This window comes from Scatophagus argus, chromosome 13, assembly GCF_020382885.2.
Source record: "Scatophagus argus isolate fScaArg1 chromosome 13, fScaArg1.pri, whole genome shotgun sequence".
In the NCBI taxonomy this organism is placed as follows: Eukaryota; Metazoa; Chordata; class Actinopteri; family Scatophagidae; genus Scatophagus; species Scatophagus argus.
In genome coordinates this window covers 4,226,668-4,244,102 of record NC_058505.1, presented here as the reverse complement: position 1 = coordinate 4,244,102, position 17,435 = coordinate 4,226,668, and the positions used below count along the sequence as shown (strand labels likewise).

Genomic DNA, 17,435 nt, shown 5'->3' with positions numbered 1-17,435 from the left:
CACTCATGTTTGCACTAGTCTAAATAAACAATACTTTGTAATTACATGAAGTATATGTATCTATTATTGTAGATTTAAAAGAATAGGGATGGTGAATGGATTGTATCACTTATGTTTTTTTTTTTATTAGTTTTTCGGATTATATGTGAATAAAAAGATGTTTTCAAGATGCGGTGCCTGTCAGTATTATCTCCCAGTTACCATTACAGTTACCGTGGTCTTCAGTGGATCAACGGCTGATTTGTAATTAACGCTTATTAGAAGAGTTACGACAGTTGGCCCTTACGTCACATCCGCCTTCTAATTTTCCCGGAAATAAACCAAAATAAATATGCTTCGCCTCACCGCACAAGTCTCAGCCGCTTGATAAAGGTCTAAATAAGCTTCCCTGCAGTTTTGAATCGCGCTCGGCAGGATGTCTTTCCCGTCACCTTTCGGTACTCAGGTCGCAGCCATCATGGACGTGTTGGCGAAAGCTGCGGCGGCCGAAATAACGAAGCTGGTGGAGGACGGGACTGTGGTTCTGCGCCTGGAGATGTGTCGGAGGGACAGTGAGATTCAGGAGTTAAAAAGAAGTTTGAAGCTGATGGAAATTGAACTCTGCAAAGCGCAAGAGGCAGCCACGAGTCGATCCCCTGAGGAGAAACGTGAGCAAACAGCAGCCGGGAATCGTGTCTCACAAAAAGGTGAGAAGCAACACCTGGCTCGCACATCTGTCGAGCCAAACTCAAACACTCTGAAATTCAGATTTTACTTTCTTATTACATAACCTCCATCGATTGGCAGGTCATAAACTTAAGATCCTCAGCGATTTTTAAGGTCTCCTGTTAAATTGGGCTTCCAAACGAATCACTAAATATATTCAGTCTCTCATTATTTTAAAATTTCGAATAAATTGCCAAACTCAGAGTAATTTGAGCATTTTGGATAATAACTTAGGGGAAAGCAACACATCACCGTCACAGCAAACCAACAAAAGCAGAAAAATCCTCACTGCTGGAACTTGTGGTAGATATCAATTAATTGTATGTTTCTTAAGTGACTGATAGTGTCAGGTCTAAAAATGTACTAACTTCAAAGAAAGTCATATAAAGTTTTTGGTCCACCATCTGACTCAGATGACTCATCCTCTCAGCTGTCGAGTTATGGGAGAGTGAGATTAAACATCTTGAATGTTCAGAAAAAGTCATGGACACCTTCCAGTAAAAAGGTTAAGTGAATAACCACCAGGTTGCACTGTTGCACTCAACAACTAGCCAGCTTTTTATTCAAATGTAATTAAATCATTAGAGAAGAAGAGGGAGATTAATAAAAAGAGTGCCAGTCAAATCTCAAAAGTGATGGTGATGTGGCATTTCTGTTTGTCATGTATTTGTCATAATTTCGTACCATAAACATGTGAATGTGAGCTGGTGTGACAGTAAAGTTCCTTGAATCCTTTAATTGAGGAAGCTAACAGTTTCCTCGTTGCTTTACAGCGTTTCACTGCATGTTTTGAGTCGTCATGATTTATTCTCCAGGTTTGTTTCCATTGCATTTTGCTGCATTTTGTGTTGATTGATGCACCTGCTTTTCCACCTCATCCACGTGTAAAAACCTCTTTGGGTTTCTTGTGTTTCCTTCCGGCTGTTTTCATGCTTAAAATGCGCATAAGAAACAGTTGGACGCTAACACATCTACATACACTCTCGCTTTGCTGACTTACATTTGCATCTGTGGAGTCAAACTCGTGTTAACCTTCTGTCCCCTGCAGACGAAACAGAAGACCAGGAAACGTGTGCGCCGTATCTGGAACCACAGACTGCTGATTCATTCTGCGAGACTCTGCACGGGACAGAGGAGAGCCACGACATGAGGCCAGTGGTGAAGCACGAGCCGGCGGACGAACTTGCCACGCAGAAAATAACAGACAACACTGCAACAGCAGACGTTTGCTTTGAGGCCAGAGACAACCAGACGATCTGGCCTCCGTCTGCTTGTAGCATGTTTGACAAAAGCTCTGTTGCAGTGCAGCAGCACATACAGATTTTCTCCCCTCACGCTGAGCAATATGTTGCTCACACAGAAAGTTCCCATCACTCTTTATCAGCTGACGCAGAGGAGATCACAAGTGATTCCTTAAGTGTGCCGATAAAAATAGAGGTGGAGATTCGACCTGTGGGCCCGGTAAGTCCCGCTTCAGAGTCTCTTCACGATGAACAGTTCAGACGTGCTTCACACCCTGGAGTCGGTCAGGACCAGTGTTTGCAGTCTGCGCCTCGACAGGCCGGGCCATCGCTGTTCCTGAGGTCCACAGCAGATACTCCAATCACAGAGGATCACGTAATGAGTAGAAACAACCTGAGAGCAAAACGGCTGATGAATGTCTGGAGAACAAATCAGAAACTGTTCATCTGCTCGTTCTGCAACAAGGGGTTCCCTCGCCTGTCTCAGCTGGAGGAGCACAAGGCCACCCACCAACCCTTCAAACCTTTCAGGTGCCTCGAATGCGGGAAATCGTTCACCCAGAAAACCCGTCTGAAGACGCACCGAAGTGTGCACACGGGCGAGAGGCCGTTTAGCTGCAAAATCTGTGGCAAGATGTTTTCAAGGCAGGACAACTGCCTGAGACACGAGCGCTTCCACAGCGGGCTGAAGCCGTACAGCTGCGGGCAGTGCGGTAAAAGCTTCACTGTGCTCAGCAACCTTAAAATACATCAGGAGATTCACCTGGAGGGAAGATAACACTCAGGCTCCCAGTGACGCTGATTAAGGGAATTTGCACAAAGCCTGTGAGCTCTAACAGTTTTAATCCACTGAATGTCTACATGGCAGGGATGCTAACAGTCCTCAAATGGGAAAAATGTGATTGTTACATTTATTATCTGATTGATCTGATTATTTATGTGTTTAAAGTTTCTCCAGTTTTATCCCGATCTTATTGTACTCAGAGGTGTTTCAGTGCCTTGGAAATTTTCGGGTATCCTCCCCCTGATTGGTGCTTTTGTAATGTTCCTCTGCCTTCACCGTGTTGGACCTTCTGGGTGCAGGCTGCATTTAACCTGCAATTACTTGTCACACCTTGATTACACCTGAGTGATGTTTTATTGGACAGATTATGAGGTTGGGTGCACCTGATAGTCAAGTGAAGGGGGTGTAGGAGTGTGCCTATGCAATATTTTATTTAGTTTCATATGTTTCACCTGATTTAAATACATTTAGAGATTTGTTTTCTGTGGGTTGTGAGGTGGGGCTTCCATGGATGGAATTTCTTTCAGCAAAAATGCACATATAGGCCAATGTAGTTGAATTAAACAAATAGATATAGATATATTACAGGTCTTATTTTTTTCTAAAACTTAATGTAACATGCACTACATATATATTTATTATATTATTATTATTATCGTTGTTAATATTGTACATTTTTATTTATTTAATGTTTCCTTACTGGTCTTTTGTTTTTCTTTTGAACTTTCTGACTTGAGTTAATGAGTGTTGCTGTACAAATTAAATGTTTTGTTGGGTGAAAAGGGACTTTAAAAAAGTCATAAAATGCTAGCTGATTGTCAAGTTGCCTCCAGTGTTTCAGTGTGTGAAGCCTTTTTACACATGTTGCTGTTGGTTAAGAGATACAAAACAGTACAAACTGAATGGTATTACAATGTTGAAATACGACTGTATGTTCAGACTATCTGAGTTTAATGTAGTTGTTTTCGAAATGTTTGTTGGGTAAGTTTTTTTAAAAGGGTTTAAAAAGTGCCTCCGGAGTATGCGTTGCGCCTTTACCACTGTTTTTACGGTATTTACGTTATCACTTCCGTAAAACGAAAACCTGAGTTCCTGTGTTCTTTGTGCCGAGCAGCCGCTGCTAGCTGAAAGCGGTAACATACACGCCAAAAGCCAAACACCAAGCCAGCCAGCTTCCTGCGGTTTGTGTACACTCACCGGCCCCAGCGATAGCCCCTTTCGGTTAGCTGCGGTGACCCAGTTACGGTCTGCGCCGGACGTTTGGGCCAGTCCTGCGCTGTAAAGTTTAGGCTGCCCTGTCACTTGCTCTGGCTTTTTAACAATGTTGAGCAGCGCTGCTCTGCGGGCTCAGATTGCCTCTGTGATCGATGCCTTGTCCAAAGCAGCCGTGGCAGAGATCGCCAAAGTTGTGGAAGATGGCATGGTCGTGCTGCGGCTGGAGATGTGCCAGCGCGACAGTGAGATCAAGAAGCTGAAGGGCAACATCGAGGTCCTGCACAACGAGCTGAGGTCAGCGCAGGAGAGGGTGAACCTGCGTCCTGACAGCCGTGGCAGAGAGGGTAAGATGTGACACAGCCGGACCAAAACACACGTGATCTCACCGGAAGCTAGTATACACTTACTGTTACACCGGTGTGGGACAGGTGGGGACAGCGTCTCTCGTGGATGCACATGCACAAATTTCTGATCCCCCACTGACCTTACTGACCCCACCATCTGTGCGAGGCCCTGCCTGCCTGCCTGTCTGTCTGCCTGCCTGCCTGCCTGCCTGTCTGTCTGCCTGCAGGAGGTTCGTGAGATAAAGTACGTGCCTCGTGGGGCAGGACTTGCACACCGAAGCAGATCAGTGGGTGAATCCCTGCAGTTCTCCACTCCAGAGATGTCATGTCAGCTGCGGTGGCAAAGAGAAACCGCAATAATTTGTTGAAAGCTAATGAGGCATGTAGTATGATGAGATAACAGTATGATGTTGACGCATCACTTAATGGTTCTTTTTTTTATTTGCTTCCCTAAAGGGGTTGCTGTATTCTGTCTCACCTGTGAATCTGTCTCACAGCTATTCTGCCAGGATTTTGTGTGACAGGGACATCTCATTCATAGGAGATGACTTTGACCCCCAGTTCCCTCTCATGTCAGTCTGTTTATCCAGCCACAAAACTACTAAGAAGGTGAAAACCATGTGACAATTCCACCGCAGTGACAAACCCACAGAAAATGATCAGCTCCGCTTTACAGGGCTTTTCAGTGACTTTTTTTTACCCGTCTTGTCTGTAGATTTCCTCTTTTAGCTTCACTCTCAGTGCTGTCATTGTGCTTTTTTTGGGTGGCAGCAGGCAGTTGTCCACTGTGCAGCTAATAGAGGGCAGGCGGCCACTTGCTAACGAACGTAGTGAAGCATGTAGCAGATGAAGAGCCACATGTTTCCCTCAGGAGTTACTGGAGACCCTAAAGTAGGGCTGCGTCTTGGCAAGAACCTGCTGATGGGATGCGTATCGCGATACAGAGGATACGATATTGAGCATCATTTTAATAGTTATAATAAAATCTGGCTTTGGGAAAGAATGAAGCTACTGACATGCACACTTTGAGAACGAAAGCATTTTCAACCACATTTTAAAACTTGCGGCTGATCCACGACTTTGTCGTTGCCTTCCCACAGGTAGTCAAAGTGACCTGGAGAGGACCTTGCTCGAAAAGGTGCACGTCAACGAGGACCAAAACAACCCGTCCGTGCCGGAGGTGCAGGTGAAATGTGAGCCTATGGACGAAGGAAGCGAAGACGCCGGAGGACATCCAGAACAACCGGCCTTGTATGAAAGGGACGGCGTGCAGTGGAGACCAACCACTCAAACTCAGACAGGAGGCAGCAACTCCGATTATTTAAATTTAGGGCAGAACTCCTTGTTGTGTCTTCCTGAGTCCTCTCTGGACACCAGACTTGCTGCACCCTGCAGCAGCGCCGGTGGGTTCCAGCAGAGCCCGTTCGGCCGCGGGCTGCTTGGTTCCGGTCTGTATCGTAGCCCGTACAACGCGGTGCGGAGGAGGACGGTGAAGAGGCTAATGTTTAAGAAAGGCTTCATCTGTCCTTACTGCGGCAAAAGCTTTGAGCGTGCCGGGCACCTCGAGAGGCACAAAAGGATTCATACCGGTGAGAAACCGTATCGGTGTGAGATATGTGGGAGACGTTTCAATCAGAAATGCAGCCTGAAGGAGCACATGAAGATTCACAGAAGATGTAAGTGTACTTTCTTGTCTGAAGTAGCTTTAGAGTTGAACTTTAGCAGAGTGCTTTGCCCTCTGAGACTCTTCACAAGGAAGCTGTCAGACTTGTTAGTTTTCAAGTGCCAGTTAGATGAGATGTAAATGCAAAGCAGAGTGTTGCCCCGAAAGGATTTGTGTCTGACATTAAATTTGTTCAGGTGGCCAGGAGCTTTGGCTGTGGAGCTGGTGGGGATTTAGCGTCTCGATGAAGGACTCTTCAGTCGGGCAGGATTAGGTTTAGGCTCACAGGGTTGTGTCGGATCAAACCTCAATCCCTGGGGTCTCTGGCTCTCTGCCGACATCCAGTATTTATGTTTAACTAGCTGACTGCATAAGGCATTTGATTGTACTTCATATGAGACCTTGGGACCTTGAATAACAGTTCAAACATTCGTGACTGATGTGAGGAAGGAATAAATTTCTCTCTCAACATGAAAGTTCTCCAGATCTCTCTGACACGTTGGTAGCAAGTTGCCTTTCTTCATGTGCTGTTTTCGTCCTCCATCTTGGAGTCCTGGTTCAGTTCACAGTTGGAAGTCTCTGGCTGTGACATTCCTCAGTATCACAGCAAGCGGAGAAAAGCTGCAGTCTGTGGTTCAGGCAAGACGACCACAAACGAGGGGGGGAGGGGGTGAGGTGTGAGGGTGAGGGTGAGTGTCCCACACTGACAGCTGGCATATAAGCAGAGCGGCCGTTTCCATCCGCTCTGCTTCCCTGGGCAGGAGTCAGTGGATGTTAGGTAGTGGGGTCACATCCCAGTTCAGGTCCATGCTGTGCCAGAGTGAAACGAATGGCCTCCAGCTGCTGTGGTTACCCGCAGTTCTGCTGTTCAATAAGCTACATCAAGTGTTTGACCAGCGGTGGTCACGCAGACTCTCGTGCTGCTGTTTACGTGCTCGCTTTGGCTGGTAGGTGACACCTAATAAACACAGTAAATGGTTTGTGCTTGTGAAATGGCGTCTCACTTCCTCTTGCTCCTGAAGGTTTTTTTTATTCTTTTTATGATTTTGAGTTTGTCATTTCCCCACATTATCAAGTTAAAAATAAATGAAAAGCAAACAGAGGTTTGTCTTAAGGGCAGAAGTTTTGACGTGTGGTTTCCACGGACGGTGAATTTTGAATGTTTTGAGCTCAAATAAGTAATTTATTCCCCATGTTTTGAAGGGTGATTTGAATTTTAAATAAAAACTGATGTTTATTTCCAGGCAAGATGGCCATTTGAAACGCTGTAGAAAAACACTGATAGTCCGTGAACTCCACGTGATTTAAATCAGCTTTCTGTTGTCATAGTTTCCACATATCATTTATTTTATGTGTTTAAACCATAACCCTTCTGAGTCCTTACTGTAGACGTGCGTGGTAAAATAAAATGCTCACGACGACTGATTCTCTCTTCTTGAACAGGTATTCAGCCCAGACCACTTGAGATCCGAATGAGTGAACAGAAGCAGATTCCCGAGGTGAAGGAAGAGGGTCAGGTGAAAGCTGAGGATGGCCTACCTAAGAACGAGGACGTTCTTATGACGACAGCCGTACACGTCAAAACCGAGCCCACCGAGGAGAATATCACGCCACCGCTGATTCATGGAGGGAGCAAACAGACATCGGAGGGAGTCGACAACCTCAGCGAGAGCTTTGCGACATTTGAGGGAGACAGTCAGCAGTGGATGTCCAGATTACAAGGACAAAGCAATCCAGAGGCCAGCAGCACAGAGTATCTCGGCAGCTCAGTGCAGAGCATGACGTCCTTCCCCGGCATGGCTCAGTTACTCCCGCCGCCAGTCGAAGCGTCTCTTAGCACGTTTTCCTTTCCGGGGAAACCGTACGGGGAACTTCAAAACAGCATGATCTCCCAAACACCGTTTGGATCGTCAGATACACTGATGATATCAGGTGAAGCAGGCCTGCATGGTGTGCCGGGAGCCGCGCTGAATCACCACCAGCAGAGAGCGAGCAGGTCTTTTCAGGTCATCAAGCCGAAGAAGTGCTTCGCCTGCTCGTACTGTGGCAAGGTCTTCGAGCGCCACGGCCACCTCGAAAGACATTTACGAATTCACACGGGGGAGAAGCCGTACGGCTGCCATATCTGCGGGAGGTGCTTCAATCAGAAGAGCAGCCTCAAGGGCCACATGAAGACGCACAGAAACGGTAAGAGACAAACGGTGTCGTTCCAGGGAAGATGATTCGGTATCTTCCACCAGCAATGAATCTCACCATGAAATATTTTCTAAATTAGAAAAATAGAGCTCTTAAAGTGAGAATACTAAATTATCAGTGTCACTAAGCTGATAGCAGGAAGGTACGTTTTTCCACTGTTTAATAGATCCTTTAACACAAGCACCACTTCTGCATAGAAAAGCGCAAGAAAAGTAATCAATCTCATTATCTGTCAACACTGTTTGTAATTCTGTCGCATTTTCCTTCTGATAAGGCGAGAACACGGAGATGCTGGAGGCGCATCACCTGATGTTTACAATGCCTGATAATCAACGGCTGAAGAGTCTGGCAGAAACCAAGACTGGACTGGCAGCTTTGGAAGAACACTTGCCAGGTTCCACATACAGCGAGCCGGTTAGTGAGCAAACAGTGATGGTAAAGCTGGAGCCGAATGGGGAGGACTTTCAGACTCTAAGTCAGGCAGGGACTGATAACGTCACAGGGGCAGCAGACCAAAGTCAGCTGTGGACCTCTGGGGTGGAGAAGGGCGGTGAGGCTGCCGAACAAAAACTCTGTGTACTGTTACCTGATGTCAAGTATCCCCTCAGTCCTGCTGCTGAGGCGGCCAATGAGCAACAGGGTTACCCCTCACCAATCAAGGATCTGCCGTTTCTAAACCACAAAGAAAATGAAGGAATGACGACCGGTGATCAGTATTCAGTGGTAGGAATACAATCAACAAACGCTGACATGACTCTAGCAGCCGAGCTGCAAGATCAACATATTACACACGAGGCGGCCGCCACTGAGTACACTGCACTGTGCGACAGGACTCACGACGTGGGCGTGTTTGAATTCAGCGTGACCACCTCAGGGGACCATGAGGACGACCGGGGCGAGGACGCTGCCAGGCAAAATTCCTTTATATGCTCAGCTTGTGGTCAAAGCTTTGACAGTTTCAGTTTGTTTCAGAGACACCAGTGTAAAAACACTACGGAGCCATCCTTCGGCTGCAAGATATGCGGTAAAACGTTTAATCAGATGAACATCCTAAAACAGCACCTTAAACTGCACGTAGAGTAAAGTCACATGCGATGGGCACAGAAAGGAAAAACACCTTAATAAGCCTTTATGGCCGTCAGTCCTAACAAAAGGCCAAGTGGACGAGTTACTTTCTCACGGTCGTCAAATCGATGTCACAAAACGTCCAAAAGCTAAAGTCGAGGAACAAAAAGAAGTAGTTTTCTTTCTGCAGCACTGATCGAGTACAATCTTATTTTCATTAGCGTCTGTCACATTTCGAGTACTTTGCACAAAATGTTGTCCTGCTACTTTGACGTACTCGAACCCCTCACTTCTAGATTTTTATTTTTAAGATGACTGAGCGTTGTTGGTGTGGATGGTGAACACTGTTGTTGCTTGAAACTGGTCAGATCTGGCCTTCGGAGCGGCTTTAGTCATGACTTAATTACTGTAAGGAGAAACCAAACATTGTCGAGTGTCTCAAGCGACAGTTGAAGCTGTCCAGTTTTCTGACCTACAGCCAAAGCGGTTACTCGAACTCATCACTACTTTCACTCTTTTAATGGCACTCGGCTGTCTTTAACAGTCCGGGTAAAGCCAAACCTTTTTGTTCTGTACCAGAAGTTCATGTAGAACCACACTGTGATTCTGTGTTGTTTTTGTTATGTTTACTTTATTTAAAAACGGTGTCCTTTGAATTACAAGCAGTCCATAAGAAATTTGCACTGTAGTTTAATTTCCTAATGGGAAATGGATCAACGCGCCCATTATCATCCAGGATGTGCTGTCAGAATGTTTTTCCTTCTTTAGTGCGCCGTGGAGTTTGATCACACATGCAAAAACGTACTTTTTGGCCATTAGAACGAATTACAGTATGGAAAGTTGATGTATGTTGCATATGATCTACATCAGAAAAAAAATCAGTCTCTGAAATCAGTTCTTGTCTAATCATATTAGACAAGAACTCACTTTTGTAATGTGGACCTACATCAGTACTCTGTACATTAAAAGAAGGCAAAACTCTGCTGTGAGGATACTACTCACCGTAAGCCATGATTTGAGGCCACTGTTAAAAGATATTCTTATCTATCTTATCGTGTCTCCATCTTAAGTTGAAGCAAACAAGCTCTCGTACAGGAATTGTATACCTCGCATGTCCTGATGATGTTAGCGCTATGTGCTCTTGGTTTGGTCTTTTGAGAAAAAAAAAGGTTACATTTAAGCCAAATTCTTAGATTTTTGGGTCAGGCCAAGATTTCAAATACACCAGAAGTCCCATTAACCAAAAAGGCTGAACACCGACACGGTACAACAAACCGTTTATGCTGAGTCTTATGCACTGTGTGTAACTAAAGAAGTGTGAAATACCTCAGTGATACACAGGGTCGCCATTAGTCGTCACCAGTTTTGAAAAGTGAAGCATCTCTTTGGTTATGCTGTTACCTTTAGTTGATATTTATTTTGAGGAGAATATTTCGATGAAGTACGCCCTGGGTAAATGACACTGGCTATTAGAAAGAACAAATTGCACAGCCTGTGTTCATCATTGCCGACGGTCATTAAACAGGTTGAGTAAATAGTGTTTTGAATTGTTCTGAATGAACGGTGCAGTTTGTGTTTGTTCTGAGCAGGTGGCAGGACTCGAAAAGGTCGTTGAAAATAGTTTGCTAAAACTGTCTCTGCAGGTGAGTCCCACAGAGCACCTTTCTCGGGCCTCTTGGTGTTACGATGTGCTGAGTGTCCACGTTTCTCGCACGGGAGTGAACTCCCCAAGACGACCACTGCAGTGTTGTGCGTTTCCTATGACTGCATCACAAAGTCACCTTCCTGTGATTTGTTTTCTTTTTCCCCTGAGTGTTTCCAATCTGTTTTAATTCAGTCAGTGTGATGCACAGTTGTAGCATTTTTCACAGGTGTCACGCTGACCCCCACAGAGTTTATCACATTACACGAGATGTTGGATCATGTTTGGAAATATGAATATAACAGGAGGGGAAAAAAGTCAAACTTCTTTGGTAAGCTTTTTGTATTTTCAAGTAAATTAAAGACTAAGTTGATCAAATTTTGGAGTCTGGCACTCAGTGTGTATAGATGATGATGATGATTGTTAAATCTTTCCTGTGCTGCTTCCTCATCCATCACTCTTCTTACTTCTCTCACCTTCACTGCTTTCCATATTCTTCGCAAAGGTGTAAACGTATTTCAGTTGCACTTATTCAAATGATTTGATCTTAAACAGAAGTGGACCCAGTGTGGATCCTTGGGGGACCCCCAAATTTAGATCACATTTCTCAGGGCGCAAATCACAGGCCTTGAGAATCAAGTTGTCTCAAACCAATAAAATCTATTTTTAATGTAAGAAGTATTTTTTTCTGTATCTTAAAACATATTTTGAGGGAATCTTTATTCAAGCTTATCTTCTAGGTTAATGCAGTTCTGCAGAAGGGGGGCAAGTGGGATAAACTATGTTTAAAAAGGGACTGGCGTGGTCATCTTCTTTGAAAGAAGCATATTCAATTTCAGAAATAAAAACCTGTAAAACATGTAAGCCTACACGTGCAAAATGTGAATTTCTATTTTTAAAACGAGCAGGTGTTTTCAACCTTCCACCATTTTTGTGTTCGTTGAGATCTGACCAGCTGACGTTACACAAAACGTCTTTGAAGGCTCAGCAGTTTGACAGACGAGTGGAGGTGAGTCACTTTTCGTCCTACCAAAAATACAACAAGCGATGGCCATCATTTTGCTCTCCCGTTCAAGAAGAGACCTCGTCGGCTGTTGTAAATGCAGTGCGTTCGTACTGCTGTATTTACGGTAGACCCCGTCGCTACACGGAAGAAAAGCTTCCAGCTAGCTAGAAAAACACAGAGATGTGAAAAATTTTCTCGTTTCTCTTCGCGATTTTTGAAAGAATAATTGCGTTGAAGGACCTTTTTGCCATTTATTTACCGTCACACATTACTTTGCATGAATTAACATGGCGACGTGCATTCCTTTTCAAACCCAGTTATCCTCAATAATGGAGGTTTTGGTTAAAGCAGCAGTGACTGAGATATCCAAACTAGTCGATGACAAATGTGCGTTTTTGCATCTTGAAATATCCCGAAAGCAAAGCGAGAATGAGATGCTGAAAAGGAAATTGCTCATGATGGAGAACAAAAGTGCGCAGCTGCAGCGCGGGTTCGGTAAGATGCTCCACTGCCCACTTCGTGCTCTTAATTGACGACTCGAGTAGATTAGTGTGTTGTGCGTATTTATATAGAAGTGTCAAAGGCATAATTGCACTCGAAGTGAGTTGAAGGCATCACTGTAAGCATGCGTAGCATTAATGACCCTTGTTAATACAATTAGACACGTTTTCTCCTTTGAGGTAACGTTTATTTCCACTTTTCCACTGAACTGATCCAGCAGTTTTAATTAAATGCTAATCTTCTTTTGTGCACCAGAAAACTACATGGACAGAGGACCAGATGTGGGGAGTAACTGTCTGCATCCCCCAGGAGATATTAAGGTCTGTGCCTTTTTCTCTACTGAAAAACTGTCTTACATGTCAGCAACATACTGGATTCCAAACTGGGCAAAGTGGGCAAGTGCTCCAGGGCCCCAAACCTGCAGGGGCCCCAAGTGAGTTTGTGTTAACACCAGAACACAACACCCACAAATCTGTGCCCTGTGGCTGCCATGTAGAAAGCCCAGCATCATCTTATAATTAGTATTGACTCTGGTGTGGAACATGCTTGATGTGAACTGAAGCTAAAGAGTTGAGCAGATTTTTTATATTCACACTGGATCAAATTAGTTTCCGTGCTGCTGAATTATCACCTCACTCTGCAGTTCCTCTCAGCTCTACGAAGTGTTTCGGTTTCTTTTGGCTCATTGCTTTGGATTCAAAACTGCAGCTTTACTGTTTTAGCTCAGCCTCTTCACACTCGTCAGTGTTGTTTCCAGTTTTCCAGTTTCCTTTTTGGAGTGATAATATGTCACTGTTGTGTTTACAGCCTGTGCTGCCCCCAAGTGGCCATAGAAATCTGTCACTGCAGGTTTAATTTACGGGTGCATTGTTGCTCACATCATTAAATCTCTTTCAGGTGCTGCCGTGATGACGCAACATGGCTGTCATATTTCTAACTGTGGACTACTGTTTTTAAATCCTCTCCTTATTTAGTTTCCTGAGATTGAAGATGCTACGGTTTCCTTCACAATTAAAGAAGAGAGTCCAGATGAAACGCTGTGGATCAGTGATTCTGCTGGACCAGTCGGTGAGTTAAACATCAACATTTTGTGCAAGAATTAAATCCAGAAAGGTTCATACTTCTTGGTTGTAATTAACTGCATGGCCCCACCTGACTTTTTTACACCCCTCACTTGCAGGTTCGGCTTTACGGTACTCCAATCCAGCGAATGCCCAGGAGAGCCAGCAGCTTGAAGACCGTCAGTTAAACCATTCAGAGGTCGCCAGACAAAAAACCTCAGAGTTCGGCGATTTGTACAACTCTGGTCAGCTTGCTGGAGACATCAGTGGCCTTCAGTTTACCGTCAAGACCGAGAAGGAGGAGGACCGATCTGGATTCAGTCAGGATGGATGCCAGCACGGTGCAGGAAAGCAGACACAACTTGCTGCTGACCTCTCCATGGATGAACGAGAGAATCAGCTCTGGTCGTCCATAATTGACGGTACTGACATTGAGGCTGGTTTTCCTGACTTTTCTAGTGTGGTAGAGGAGTATTCCAACACATTCCCGGACCATTCTGACGCTCAAGTGGTTTCTAACACGACCAAGTCGACTAATGTTCAGCAGCTGTCCTCTCAGAGGCCGTGTAATGGGATCTACAACAGCGAGTATCAGAAGGACGTCCCGCAGTCGTCCACTTTTCAACCTCAGGGGGCCGAGTCGCAGCAAGACAAGCAGAAGGAGCAAATGTACTCGCAGAGAAACCCCTCACATGTTGCTCACCTCAGGCAGCCAGATGAACACCCCGAGAGGGAGACTGCAGCTGAAGATAGACCAGTCATGACTCCCACGCACAACTCTTTCACAGCAGGCAGCTTCTCCCCACACACTCCTCACAAACCTCACTCTGGCTCGGCTCGTGGCTACGGCTGCTCACAGTGTGGGAAGACGTTCGGCCGCCTCCACCAGTTCAAGCTCCACCAGCAGAGCCACAAAAGAAAGCGGGCGTTCTGGTGCACGGTGTGCGGGAAGAACTTCCAGTGTTCGTCGCACCTCACCATACACCACCGGACACACACCGGCGAGAAGCCGTACGGGTGCGGACAGTGTGGGAAGAGGTTCACGCAGCAGAGCAGCCTGAGGGTCCACCAGCGCACGCACAGCGGCGAGCGGCCCTACAGCTGCTCGCTGTGCGGGAAAACCTTCATCCTGATGCACCATTTGAAGCGGCACAGAATCATTCACACATACAGCTGAGGTGGACATGTCTGAAGGGATGTCGCTCAGGTGAAAAGACACGACTGACCATCAAAACCAAGTCAAAGAGCCAGCGAGTGGCCGCTTTTGTGGTTGGGATTTCAGACCTTACGGCATTGCTTGCGGTCTTTGTATATTAATGCATATTTTACTATGCAAAATGCATCCAATTTTTAAGAGGTTTGCTTCTTTTTTAAGTGCTTGTCTTATTATTAGAACTTAAAACTGAATTGCAACAGAATTCATCCAAGTCAGTATTTTTAAGATGCCTCCAAAGCTAGAAATCCCAAAAAAAAAAAGAACACGTATCATTACAGGCTGTTACAGAAAGATCTGTCAGTTGTCCTGCGTACTGACCTTCGCCCACAGACACAGTTTGTCTCATGTAGAAACATGCCTTATGTCATTTCAGCACCGAAACCGTGGAAGCACAACATGCTTTTTACCCCCATAAACTTCCCTTTCCATTCAGAGCCGATGAAGCACCTCTCAGATTTCTGTTTCGATGTCAGGATCGGTAAAAAACCTTTCTGAATGTTATTGTTAAAATGTATCTCCGAAACAAAATCCTTTGGCCATTGTTATGATTTGTATTAAAGGATGGTTGCAGTTGGCAGCTGGATTTTTTTTCCACTCAGTGATTTTAGTTTTAGATGTCACACTTCACTTTGGCTGCATTGACTTTCCTGACGGGTTTATTATCATTCACTGTATTCATTACGTTAATTTAATTAAAGGTTATATACCATTTGGTACTCAAAATCAGGTGTGCAAGTAGCAATTTTTGATTAATCTTTGATAAATATTGTTATTTATTTATTCTGTAAAATGTCCGGAAATGGTGAATATGCATTGCAGTTTCCTAGAACCCAAGAAGATGCCTTCAAATGACTTTTTCTGGCCATTAGGGAAAATGATGTATGATTTACGTTACCTTCATGTAAAATGGAGAAAAGGCAGCAAATCGCATCCTTCCTTGATAAATGACGGTTAACTGATAATCGAAATTGTTGCTGACTAATTTCCTATTATATATAATCAACTCCTCGTTCCCCAGTTTTCGCATTCATTCAAGCGTGTGGTTTTGTGACTCCTGTCGATGAGATGGCACCAGAGGGCAGCGTAACTCATCCTTTGCAACATCTCGGTGCAGGACCTGAACAGGAACAGGAGCTTCATAAGGTAGTTGTACACATTTTTTTCAGGTTTAAGACCTAAAAGTATGAGAGACGGTTTTCCTGTTTCTCCAGACCGTAGAGTTAAAAAGTGTCCGGTTTGCTTCATGTGGACATGTTATCCATGCCTTTCTGAAAGTGCTGTTGTCTGTCTTTTATGTGTTCTGGTCTTTATGGTCCATATGTCTTTAGTTTGGTGTTGAAAGGGTTACACAGACAGTAAAGTATGCACAGTTTAAACACCACATTGGAACAGCATGTCCTACAGGAGTGCTTAGTGCCAGAGACGTTTCCTTCTTTCACATTGTCTGCTTGACTAAAAATGCAGCAGTCAGACTGTATTTTCTTTTTGTAGAGCTTCACTTCAAACACACAGACAGCTTTAGTTTAAAGGTGGGAGAGGAAAAAGTGAAGGATTTCCCCTCCTGAACACCGAGGACTCGAGCCGTCTGCTCATCCCACTCAGTTTGTTCCCTTGATTCAAATGCAGCAGGTGTTTTTGCAAAAATACTAGTGGAAGTAAAAACACAAGTTCATCCTCCACCTTTGTGTTGGCAGTGTTGGATATTTGCACACACCAGAAGGTGTAAACTGTTTGGTGTTCAGTACCTTTGACTTTATTTTCTAAAGAATGTAAAATAACAGCCCAAAACCTTTTAAAGCCTTTTAAAACCGACAGCCACAGTAAATGTACACATCATTTGCATACCTTCACACAACTCTGAGCACAAACCTGCAGAGCTACAGGACGAACTCGCTGACCGACTGATCAGCCTCTGCCTCTTTGTTTGCCTTCACTGCAGCCAATCGGCACAGTTTGTGCACACACCTGGAGCTGCTCATTGGCTGCAGTAAAGCAGGCAGCTCATAAACTTCCCACAGCCGTGTATGGCCATAAACAGCAGTGCCTCTGTGTCATGGAAAATTACTTTTGGGTTATTTTGGAGGAGGAGGAGGAGGAGGAGGAGGAGGAAGATGTGGGAAATGGCAGTGGGAACAGGCAGAGTTTAGACTGAGTGCTATCAGAGTGAGCAGACAGCAGATGAAAGAGGAGGGCGACTGTAGGCAACAACTGGAATTATTTGTTGGCATTCTTACTGTGGGAAGCGTACGTTACAGGTGGGAAGAGACTCAGACACGTCCAGTTTGCAGCTCTGGTCCCATTTTGTTGTTGTTGTTGTTGGTGGTGTTTTCTTCATTTTCCTTTCCTTGTTTTGTTAATACAGTTTGCACTATTTTGCCAAAAGTATGTGGACACTCCTGTCTTCTGCACCCCTGGTCTGTTCATCTTTTTCATGATTTGAGTCAGGCCCTTTACTTCCTGTCAGAAAAAATCTTAATGCAACCGTGCAAGCGAGTGGAAAAAAAACTCTGCAGCCGCAGATTAAAGCGCATTAATGTTCAACAATCACATGGATGGTTGTCCACATACTTTTGTAGTGAATTTCCAGGAGCTTGAAGGAAGATGTTTCTTTCAGTTCAGTGATTTGCAAAAGCAAAATCAATTTTTCCAGAGAATTAAGGAGAAGCTTTATAATCTTCTATGGTGGGAAGTGTAGGAAACGTCTAACTTGACAGGAAGTAGGTGAGACAGATCAGGGGAAAGAAATAACAGGACTGAAAGCTGAGAGGCTGAGGACTGATCAGTGTGAGAGTGGAC

At 44.8% G+C, this 17,435-nt stretch overlaps 2 protein-coding genes across 5 annotated transcripts; both read left to right on the top strand.

The window, feature by feature from the left end:
* The first annotated feature begins 160 nt into the window (after window positions 1–160).
* Window positions 161–11,233, top strand: LOC124069404. Its single transcript, XM_046408565.1, has 6 exons — window positions 161–686; window positions 1,754–2,719; window positions 4,011–4,289; window positions 5,390–5,965; window positions 7,396–8,139; window positions 8,423–11,233. The coding sequence occupies exons 1-6, from the start codon at window positions 416–418 to the stop codon at window positions 9,229–9,231; spliced, it is 3,645 nt and encodes a 1,214-aa protein (XP_046264521.1). The 5' UTR covers window positions 161–415; the 3' UTR covers window positions 9,232–11,233.
* Window positions 11,234–11,844: 611 nt separating this feature from the next.
* LOC124069101 (zinc finger and SCAN domain-containing protein 2-like) lies at window positions 11,845–15,362 on the top strand. Of its 4 annotated transcripts, none has more exons than XM_046407863.1 (4): window positions 11,845–12,356; window positions 12,618–12,682; window positions 13,337–13,430; window positions 13,543–15,362. In XM_046407863.1, exons 1-4 carry the CDS (start codon window positions 12,149–12,151, stop codon window positions 14,598–14,600), a joined length of 1,425 nt encoding a protein of 474 aa, XP_046263819.1. In that variant the 5' UTR covers window positions 11,845–12,148; the 3' UTR covers window positions 14,601–15,362. The 4 variants fall into 4 exon arrangements, with proteins under 4 accessions (XP_046263819.1, XP_046263821.1, XP_046263822.1 ...); XM_046407865.1 differs by lacking the exon at window positions 11,845–12,356 and adding an exon at window positions 12,375–12,461; XM_046407866.1 differs by lacking the exon at window positions 11,845–12,356 and adding an exon at window positions 12,395–12,480.
* Window positions 15,363–17,435: the final 2,073 nt, after the last annotated feature.

Bases quoted from the DNA above. Each gene is read 5' to 3' on its own strand.
- LOC124069404 (XM_046408565.1), top strand. From the start codon at position 416: ATGTCTTTCCCGTCACCTTTCGGTACTCAGGTCGCAGCCATCATGGAC. The intron at 687-1,753 runs GTGAGAAGCAAC...TGTCCCCTGCAG, and splicing joins GAATCGTGTCTCACAAAAAG to ACGAAACAGAAGACCAGGAA. The intron at 4,290-5,389 runs GTAAGATGTGAC...GCCTTCCCACAG, and splicing joins TGACAGCCGTGGCAGAGAGG to GTAGTCAAAGTGACCTGGAG.
- LOC124069101 (XM_046407863.1), top strand. From the start codon at position 12,149: ATGGCGACGTGCATTCCTTTTCAAACCCAGTTATCCTCAATAATGGAG. The intron at 12,357-12,617 runs GTAAGATGCTCC...TTTGTGCACCAG, and splicing joins GCAGCTGCAGCGCGGGTTCG to AAAACTACATGGACAGAGGA. The intron at 12,683-13,336 runs GTCTGTGCCTTT...CTCCTTATTTAG, and splicing joins ATCCCCCAGGAGATATTAAG to TTTCCTGAGATTGAAGATGC.